This window comes from Solanum pennellii, chromosome 11 (assembly GCF_001406875.1).
Source record: "Solanum pennellii chromosome 11, SPENNV200".
Classification (NCBI taxonomy): domain Eukaryota; kingdom Viridiplantae; phylum Streptophyta; class Magnoliopsida; order Solanales; family Solanaceae; genus Solanum; species Solanum pennellii.
In genome coordinates, this window is record NC_028647.1 from 41,449,283 (window position 1) to 41,459,996 (window position 10,714).

Below are 10,714 nucleotides of genomic sequence, written 5' to 3' on the forward strand. Positions count from 1 at the left end.
GGGTGGGGTCTATACTTATTTAAACAAAACAAAAGCTTAAAAAATTATGACTCTAATTTCATGTAACGATATAATCTTCCAAATAATATATTCATCAAAACAATACAATACAATATAATAAAATATTATATGTACATTATGAACTCAATATATAATCATCCGAGTAAAGTGTTACTTGCTCAACCTATGGCGACCTTACTACCTGGCAATGGCATCCCTGTTTCTTCTTTTTTTTGTTGTGGAGTTAATGTTTAGTATTTATTTTTCCTTTCTAACCCATACAATTTCCTTCTATATAAAATAAAAATGATTGGAATATGGTGGATGTACCTGACGAGGCTATGTTTCAGTGGTTATAATAAGAATTATGGGCTGAGTTGGACTGGATGGTGGTGTGTCCATTTCATATGAACTAGACGGTGGTAGAAGTCTTTGCGGGTTAATGTGGGTTTGCCCACCCCACCCCATTTGCCATCCCTAGAGTCCGGAGTCTACGGTACCCGAAAAAGATTAAATAAGAAAAAAAATCTTTTTGGATGTTAAACTATTATGCTAGACACTTCAAAGTAGTCCAATAGCAAGTTCCACAAACTAACCTCAATTCCATTTGGGCCTATTCGGTTATGGGAAATGAAATTGAGTATCAAAGTGACAAATTCATCAGGCACATCTTCCTGCAGTGTTCAAAGGACAAACAAATATTCAGAAGTACAATCCAAATTTAAACCAATTGGCATCTTAAGAAAATTAAAATGGACCTGTATAGCATGGCCTGTGTGTCTGACGACCACCATTTGGAACTTCCCTTGCATTTGACCTATTGTGAGTGTTCTGTGACAATAAAGAGATACTATTGACAAATTGGCCTCATGTTTTATCAAAACAAGCTAGAGAGATGTAGTTCATGCTTCTAGCATTTTTGTTTTTTATAACTGATAACATAGTTCATGCTTCTAGCTTTAAACATCCCCAACCAAATTTTATGAAATAAGCTTTTAGAATCTTTCACCGGAAAAGAATAATCTTAACCTCTATCCGGATAGAGATTCTACTTCGTAGTATCTCTTCAGACATTGGGTTGTAAAGTACATTATATCTGGTAAAGGAATCTTGAAAGAGACCTCTGAACAAAACAAGCATCATGGAGAACACAAATATAAACAAACTCAACAGTAACAAATCCAATGGTATATCGAAGCTCTACAATGAAGACTTTATTTTTGTGAGAGAGAAAGTTAGGTAGATATAATGAAGGGTATTTCCACAAGAAAACTGTTACCCAATAAAAATCATAGTGACATCTATTTACTTGGAAACTAGGTAGTTCCCGCATACATGTTCTGAATATTGATAGTTTGTGTTGGATTTAGTTGGAGAACCCTATACAAAAGGGTTAGAGTGTTGAGCATAAACACAGTTATTTCTCTAATATCTTTGTATGTCTGTTTCAGTTCCATTAGAGGTAGTAAAGGAGAGCGCTAAAGGACAATACACTTCTCTGAAACCAAATGACATCACTATTGTTTTTACAAGACTCTATTCTTAGTTCATAGGCATATAATGACAATGCCAGAAAGGTAGTCATTTATGTAATTGCTAGATAAATGGCAGTCCTTTATTGCCTCCATTGATATGTCCGCTGTTTGATGCTCGTGTTTCATATACTGAACAATGACAAGTCTCCAGAGATTCTAAGCAGACTTTGGCAATTCTACTTTCTGTTTAGGATTATACACATTCCCAACCAATAGATAGTTAACTAGGATAAAACTGGCAGTCATTTTGAGATACTTTTGCGAGAGGGATGGCCATGCAATCCCTCATTACAAGTGAGACTGCAAGCATTATATTGTTTAGGAAAGCCATGCACATAAATTGTTTCGACATGACTCATTATTAAGTTGGATCAGAAAAAGGAAAACAAGGAATCATCAGGTGTACTTGAACCACATATCAGAAAAGGAATATACAGATACATCTTGCATACATAACTACATAGTGGTGAAGCTTCACATGCATACTAGCATCAATATAGAATTCAGCACAACCTTTGACACAGGTAAAAGTACACAACCTGTCAAGTCTGTCTGTCCCAGCTAAAAGCAATATCTTTGGCACAGGAGATGACAAAAACTTCTCTGATAGGCCTTCATACCTGAAACATCATTGGTGCCAATGTGCATCCTATGGTCAGTTTGATCAGAAAGAAATCATTGGTGCTTTAAGAAAGACCAGAAGCAATGTGTAGATTTAGATGTGTTTAACTGTAGGATATTTGCGGTGTAATAAGAAAATAATTCATGATTTTATTAATGCATCGGACTTCACAGACTCCTTAAATATTTAAAGGAGTAGGTCCATCATAATCTGTAACCTCTCAGAGCCTTCTTTTTGTCTTGGTACCGATTGGATTCACTTTTTTTGTTTGTTTGTTTCATACCTGCATAAAGGCTTTTCCTGATTAAGGAAGAATACAGGAAGAATACCAGAAGGTAGAACTCTGAACTGAACCCAAAGGCTAGATCCCATTTCTCAAGTGATAGTTACTTTTTGGGGTTAGTCTGATTTCATTCTAGTTGGTAGGTGTGCGAGTAAGAGGGTAATAAGCGAAACTATATGAACTTCAGTCTTTACAATTATACCCTCCCTCCGGGAAATAAGGTTGAGTGTGCAAGGAAAGGTAATTCATACCTTACTGATCACAAAAGACTAAATATTCATTCGGTTGGCGTAGTAATTTAAAGTGACTGCTATCTTACTGAATGAATTGATCTGCCATAACCTTCAAGATCACAGGCAAGGGAGAAGAAAAAATAAAATTATTTTGAAATTGCACAGAGAACCAAAAAACAGTTTTTCCCTATAAAATGGAGGGTAATTGCTAGACAACAGATGCAACACAGTCCCCCATGGTCTCCTAGGACCCTAAATCAAAGATACAGTGATTTTTGAAGCAGCACAAAATGTCAGGATAAATAAAAAGATTTAGACTGGATAAGCAGAAAGAATAGCTCATACCACCCTCTCCAAAACTGTTCAGTTTCTTCAAGTCTTGCTCTATGTGTGTAACTGCAGTATAAGTGTTTGTCAATGGGTAATTAGAAACATCAAAAGCCAATACCAAAAAAAAATTATTACATCACGAAAACCTGCATACTAATTACAAGTCTGAAAAAGAAAGCTGAAAGACAGAACTCCCCCTTCCCATTACCATCCCTAAACTAAAAATAAAAATAAAAGGAAAGGAAAGAAATGCCATAAAATATACATGGTTTTACACACCATTTTTTTGAGTCATCATATTTCAACGTGCTGGGGATTGATACACAGGCAGAGTCAATATTTCTCAAAGAGCCTGATTTGATACTCCATTCAATCTGCAGATGCATAATATTTCCAAATAAAAACATGAGAGCTGCAAAAGATCTAAGGGATAAGAGGAGCTCCTGTAAAACTCAAATCCTAACAAAGTGGAAGCTACAAATAGAAAAATTAGTATAAACCAGGATGTTTTCTGGATTAATAGATAAATCATGCTATATTAGAGGGGTAGGAAAAAGGTTTGTGAGTTAATCTTCACAATGTTATGGTGTGAAAGTTACTTAAGATGACAAGGAGATGTCATATGGAAAATCGTTCACCTGACTATGTGACATTGGTGGTCAGACACTCAAGACTGTATTTGTCAACAAAAAAATAACAAAAATAAGTGACTAGATTAATTGACATTTACTTATTCTTTGATGAAGTAAATGATTTCATTGATGGCATCAAGAAGATGCAAAATTACAAAAGATCCAAAAATAAAACTGAGCTAGCTCCATAGCAAAAGAGAATGTGTTAGTTTTATTAAATCAGAAACAATTTTTGTTTAACAGGCACAGGACACGAAGCAAACAGCAGTAACATAATATACATAATCAAAATATAGACTATTGCAGAGTACTCCCTCTGATAGTGATTTTTATACTTCCATGGAAACTAAGTTATTTTTTGGGTTGGACTGGGTAGATTGAATATAAACCAAACCATACCAGAGAAAAAGGCTACTTGACTAAACACAAAACAATAAAACTTTGCCAAATATGATAAGAGGTGCGCAAGAATGCTGTCAGAAATGGAAGGAGTTTTAAGCATTGGGTACCGCTTTTTCAGGGGTCAAGAAATGCTGCATTCTGTTCGATAGTATCTTTTGAATATGAATCAATGATGCCATTGCTGTACCCTGATATATTAGGAAATCAGTACATGATGAAATAAAAAGCATATCCTAAAAGTTAGAAAGACTGACAACCTCAACAACATCCACAACCACCAAGCCGGCCAAACTTGGAAGTGATTTCTTTGCAGCAACATGAACTGCAACTGCACCTCCCATACTGTGACATAAACAGAAAACTCTAAGCACCACCTTTTATTTGTGGTACAGAAAACATTTAACCCAAGCATGCAGGTGATTAAGATATAAAGAAAAAATAGTTAATTCATAGCAGGACAAAAAATTATTTCAAGGGAAAACATGTAAAGGTTTTTTCCTTATTTCTTATGCTTGCAAACCATTTGCAATGTTGGTAACAAATATCTAGGAAGAAATGACAGGAATTCAGACCAACCAAAAATTGAAAAAGTAAAACAACAAAAGATACATTTCATGACTCTTCAGACTGGAAGATAAAATGGAAAATGCAAAGAAATGTGGCAAATCAATGAGTTAAAAATTCAAAGTAATCATCAGTCTGATCGTTGCGACAGAGATCTATTTGGTTTACAGAACACTGCTACACTAATATAAGTCATTCTGTTATAAAACTACTGAGCTAATGTTAAAAAAAAAATTGTTCAGGGAAATTGCATCCAACTAAAAAACTTTGTGACTCTTAGCTTGCCGCTACTTAGCAATGATATAACACAGAACCTTTTATTTAGCTTAACACAGCAGAGATGACTGCAAAGAAATTCTCCAAACATTTTGGCATGAACGGAAATGGCTACTTTAGATTTATGTACCAAGGCTGATTGGCTGAATGCAATCTAAAGCGCTGTATATAGAGTCCCAAAGAATTGATCCTTTATTAGTCCTAAAACTGTTTGATCCTCAAACTATGTTTTTGATTAGCATATAATACTTATTTGGGACTGATCTCCTATGGGTTGTTCTGCTCCCAGCATCGCATAGACCTTTAGTGCTGTAAGTAGATATTTATCTATTCACAAAGTTACACACAACGTAGTAAATAGTCAAATAAAGGCGTAAACAATTGAATATGAACTAACTTCATGAGCAAAGTACAACCTGTGGCCAACAAGCACAATTGCAGGCGGAGCATCGCCATACATGGTCTTCAAAACAGAAAACACATCACTGCATAGCCTCTGCAAACAATTTGTCCACCATAACATGGGAATTGGGGCAAAAGAAGTTTCTCAAAAGCATCAAATGCTGAAGCTCATAGTAGCAAGATACGTCGCTCTTAGGTACCTCAATAGACAAATCTACATCATTTTGTGTAGATGTTTTTCCATGTCCTCTTAGATCCATGGCCACTATCCTAGCTTTCTCCTTAATTTTACTTGCTGCCAATGCAAATGAGAGCCTGAGAAAATAAAACTACATAGATTTAGCATACTGTTCTGAATTTCAAAATTGGTGTTCAACTACTTACAGATAGAGGGAGAAAGCAAGCAAAACCATTCACCAAGAGTCTCTGTACCCTCCAACAGAAAGAAAATTTCCAAGCATCTTTTATTAACTAAAGAATTCACTAAATAAACTGACTAACGGTATAAGAGCATGGACACCATGATTTTTTTAAGGTCGTTGACTGACCTATAAAAAAAAGGGAGTCACTAAAGTAACTTCTTGAACAAAAGGCTACTGGCAAAGCAAGATATCTAGCATTCAAGTAAAAAATAAAACATAAAGTAGAGCACTACATCTAATTTTATTTTCAAATCCACCACCTAGGTTTTTACCCAGCTCCTTGTCTTCACTAAGTCTCCTAAATTGTAATATGAAAGCTTTCAAATATCTCCAAAAAGTCGCACAAATTCCTCTTCCACGCAAGTTCTCAGCTAGAAGACATTTAAACTCCCAAGTCCATTCCCTGGAGAGTTGACACAAAACTACAAAAAGATTCTTTATAGCACGCCAAGCTTGTGACCATATAAAATACAAATTTGTGGCACAACCACAATAACAGTTGTGGACTTTGGGTTTCCCTTGTTCAACATCTCATAGATTCTCTCAAGAATAGCTGATTGAGTTTTAGCTAGATTGATGATCTAGAAAATTTGCAGGGATAAAAACACAGCTTGGAGGACTACCTCACTATGTCTTTAAATTGGCAGGGATAGAAACACAGCTTGGAGGAATACCTCACTATGTCTCTCTTTTCTTTTGATAACCGAGAAATCCTCAAGGGCTATCTGGCATGGAGTTCAAAACTCGATGGTTAATGAGCCTACGTCCACTCTTCTCATCATAAGTACCTGTGTTTGTCTACGCTGTGGAAGGGTTCAAGCCAGTAACGTGCACCTAACCTACATATAATGTCTAACCTACATATAATGTCCTTTAAACAAAAAACTTATTTAGAATGAGAGAAACAATAGATTGTTCCATACTAGTCAGAATGATGTTAAGAGTAACAAAAGATACTTCTTTCTTCATTAATCTTTTCTATGTAAGCAGTGATTTTGGCTTGTACATCAAGATACAGCAGTTATACGAAGGACAAGGTTCCCCTTCAAATGGTATAATTTTATCATTCTCCACCCTTAACCAAGCCACTCTGCAATCAAATTACTGTTTTCTACCAAAATGTGAGAACAAGGAAGTGCAAGTTTTCCTATTTGGCTCTTCCTGATTCCCCTTTTTCTTGATCTCTCTGACATCTTCTGCAGTCAGATGATTCTTAAACAGTTGGCATAAGCACAGGGAAAATGACGCAACTTCAGCACAGTATGCACCAAGTCAAACTAAACGACTATTATGTAAATAAAGGAGTTGCTATACATCTTTTGCATCTTTTTTTAGATTAGGCCATAAAATTGATCTTCTCCTCTTCCCTCCAAGTCACTTGCTTCTGACCAGGCAAAGCTCCTTTTTTTTGGACTTTGATGTATTATTGGTCAATTAGTGCAAAAGGATTGCCTTACAGATACAAGACACATCAGAACAAACATGCAGAGTGTGGAATACTACATTATTTGGATGTCTTATCTTGGATTTTATTTGGCTATGATTATTAATAAGAAGGTCAAAATTCAATTCTTTTAAGAGAAAAGTTGGAAAAGAAGGGTTCAAATGTAAGTTGCTCCAATATCACTTTTTGTTTGTAGACCAAAGTGTCATAAGGTTAAATGTTCAAAGAAAGGAAAAAGCTATCAGGATTAAATGCCTTTGTTATGATTGAAATTCATCTGGAACAAAACCTAAATGGTTATACACTTTGTAACCACAACTGCTAAAACAGAAACATAAGAAACACAAAAAAATTGGATTAGATGTTAGAAAGTTGCACCAAAAGAATACCTACCCAGAATAACCACCGCCATGCAGGCAAAAAATAACAGGCCCTTCTGTCCCTGCCATATAAACATGAAATACCTGAAATGACAAAGCAAATAAAAGATGATCTTGCTACTTGACTTCAAAAAGAAGAGCATAAAGAAATGTTATTGTTATTTCTTAGGGGGTGACAAAGTGCAGAGAGAATTTATTCAGTAAGAAAATTCAACAGAAGTGAGCACAAACATCATCTGAATCTGGGATCTGAATGTCATCCTCTTGATCGAAATAATGTGACCAGTCTAAAGGTGCATATTTCTGTGAAGAAGTCCTGCAGAGATAATTAAGATAAAATTTTCAGCCAAATAATACTTTAATACAACTAATCAAAAACAATAAATCTCTACAGTTCCAGAATTCTGGTTTTGAATTGCAAATAGAGACACCTTTATCTGACCTAAAGCACCAAAAGAACTCCCCCATACTCCCAACCCCCAACTAATATATTTTTATGACTAAAATCCCGCAGTCGCTACCCTTTGGGTGTGCACAGGGTAAAAACTCCGCTCATGTAATGACTAACAAACCACATAGGATAACCCACACTAGGCAAGCCCGGTGTGACGAGCTCACCCAGAAGGCAAACCCTTGAATATGCTAGCATGAAGTAAATTTTTTCATAATAGAAGTTGTTAACACTAGAACAAGCTACTAGTTTTCTTTAACACAGATTGAACTTTCAACAGGAAACAACTACAAGAATGTTAATCACATGTTTCAAATCAAATTTATTAGAAACCCACAATCCATACAGCACTCAAAATTACAATTTTTTTAAAATTGGGGAAAATAAACACATAAAATGAACTTACTGAATGGGAGGGCGAGTAGGAGCAGAAGAAAAGGCAGAAGGGTGATGGGTTTCTTCTGAGCCTTCTTCTGGAAGTGATGTAAGGTTTGATGAATCCATGATGCTCACTCAATGTTTGTTTCAAGTTTCTCAATTTTGATGAATGTTATTTTTGAATTTTTCTTCACTCTTTCTGCGATTTGATGCTTTTGAGTTGTGAAGATTTCCACATGATATGTTGGGTAAAATTATGCCTTTCTGTTTTGAAGCCAGTTAGCCCACTAAGAAGCCCACTCGAGGAAATGATCAAAATAGTCTCTTTTTCTTTGAGGTAAGGCGATCCTTAATTTTCACATAAAGTATTAATAGTTTTTTATGTTTGTAAAATTGGTGCACTTTTAGTTTTTTTTTCCAAAAATTTATCTATTTTTTAGCATTGATTTTATCCATAACCGATGTATGAGATGTTCAATTGTCATTTTATATATTTAATAGAAATAACAACTCCATATGAAAGAATGTGATAAGAAAAACACTTTGTTTTGTTTAGTAGAAATTGTATTGCAGATAAAGTCGAGAGGTTTATCATGATAATTTTACATGCAATTATACAATTTTTTCTATTCCTGCAAAGTCATATGTTAAGATGCTTTTAGTTTAATTGCAGTAAAATTTTTAGTGAATAGAACAAGGTGTTTTTCTTATCATCTTTTCTCTGTTAGAGTTATTATTTTTATAATATATAAAAAGACGATTAGACATTCATTATATAAAATTTTGACAAAATTAATGTTAAAAAATAGACAAAATTTTAGGTTAGTACCAACAATGCATCAATATTGAAAACATGAGGGACTATTAGTGTTTCATGTGAAAATTCAAGGATCATTTTGAGTCTTAACCCAAAGTGAGAGACATAGTCGATTGTGCTCTAAGGATGTTAATGTATATAATTAATTAGACCGAAAGTACTTATACTTTTTGGATATTTTATAATGTATAATTAAAATTATAAAAGAAATTATATCATATTCTCTAAATTCATGATAAGGGAATTCTATATCATAATTTGAGATTTTTGCATACAAAAATCGAGACACAAGTTTATATTATGTTAAAACAACTGCACTTTTATATTTATTAACCATTTATTTCATCTATAAATAAAATTAATAATTCATTACTTTTAAAAATTATTATTCTCAGCAACATAAAATTTGTTATTACTTTAAATTTTGATAAATATGAATGATGAAGTAGAAACTAATTTGATGAATATAAATAAGAACAGAGGGAATAACAGTTTTTTGATTGTTCATCGTAAAAAATGTCTCTTTCAGCTACGTATGAAAATGTATAAAGTAATTTTAATATGAAAAAAGACAAAATTGATGATATATATTTGAGAATCACTACTTTCAATATGTTTGATTTTTAGCATAAAATTAATACACTGAAAATATAATTGCACACAAGTGAAACTAGGCATGAATCATTGTGATATTAACACAAAATGAAAATTGTAATAGTTTATGCAGTGTTACATATTATTTGTGGAAATATCGAAGGACTGGTCAAATATTTATGACATATGAACATGAAAATATAGTTATGAATGATACTAGTCTACAAATAGCTCAAAGTAACAAAGTTGATTCGTCTTTACAATCATATAATCGGAAAATATACTCACTTTGCAAGGAGATACAATTACATATACTCACTTTGTAGTCTCTCAATAATACACACTAATACACTACATACGGAGAAGCACATAGTATACACACCTTCTAATCATGTTCTTCATAATTCGGTATAAACTATAGTCTTCAAGACACATTGCAATGTGGAGCAATTTCAAGAATAAAAAAATGTTGAGTATATTCAATTTACTGCATATTCTATCACAATATAATAAAGAAAACTTTAAAATTTTAGAAAAAAACAATAATTGTATCATTAAATTAGTCACAGTGACTTTTGAGCTTTTTAAACTGAAAAAAGAGACCAATAATTACGAGAATTTAATTAAGATTTTTTTAAAAAAAAATTAATATATGATACAAATAGGAACAATTAAGAAAAAATCAAAAAAAATTGAAAAAAGAAAAGATGAATATCATTTTTGGCTTTAAAAGCATGTCAGATCTTTTCTCCTTAAGTCTAGCTTTATTACACATATGGATTGAAAAAGTTTGATCAATTATCAAGCGTTTCATCATAAATTCTTAAATATTAATGGCAAATTATTTTTGGGTGACGTTTTATTATGCACGGCTATATGTTTTGGGAGAAATATTTAACTTTTTAAGAGAAATATCATTTATATCCACAAATTCTAAGAATTATTTAAA

General features: G+C 33.4%; 1 protein-coding gene across 1 annotated transcript in view; it reads right to left on the bottom strand.

Annotated features, from left to right (window-relative positions):
- LOC107003053 (protein phosphatase methylesterase 1) overlaps window positions 1-8,626 on the bottom strand; it is a 9,739-nt gene extending 1,113 nt beyond the window's left edge. The window contains exons 1-12 of the mRNA XM_015201297.2: window positions 8,383-8,626; window positions 7,757-7,841; window positions 7,539-7,609; window positions 5,480-5,594; window positions 5,294-5,373; window positions 4,295-4,379; window positions 4,145-4,225; window positions 3,283-3,377; window positions 3,019-3,069; window positions 2,075-2,155; window positions 759-831; window positions 597-674 (exon numbers count right to left, since the gene is read on the bottom strand). Of these exons, the coding sequence (XP_015056783.1) occupies window positions 597-674; window positions 759-831; window positions 2,075-2,155; window positions 3,019-3,069; window positions 3,283-3,377; window positions 4,145-4,225; window positions 4,295-4,379; window positions 5,294-5,373; window positions 5,480-5,594; window positions 7,539-7,609; window positions 7,757-7,841; window positions 8,383-8,480 (993 nt within the window). The 5' untranslated portion in view covers window positions 8,481-8,626. The remainder of the gene's footprint in view (window positions 1-596; window positions 675-758; window positions 832-2,074; window positions 2,156-3,018; window positions 3,070-3,282; window positions 3,378-4,144; window positions 4,226-4,294; window positions 4,380-5,293; window positions 5,374-5,479; window positions 5,595-7,538; window positions 7,610-7,756; window positions 7,842-8,382) is intronic.
- Between the last annotated feature and the right edge of the window lie 2,088 nt (window positions 8,627-10,714).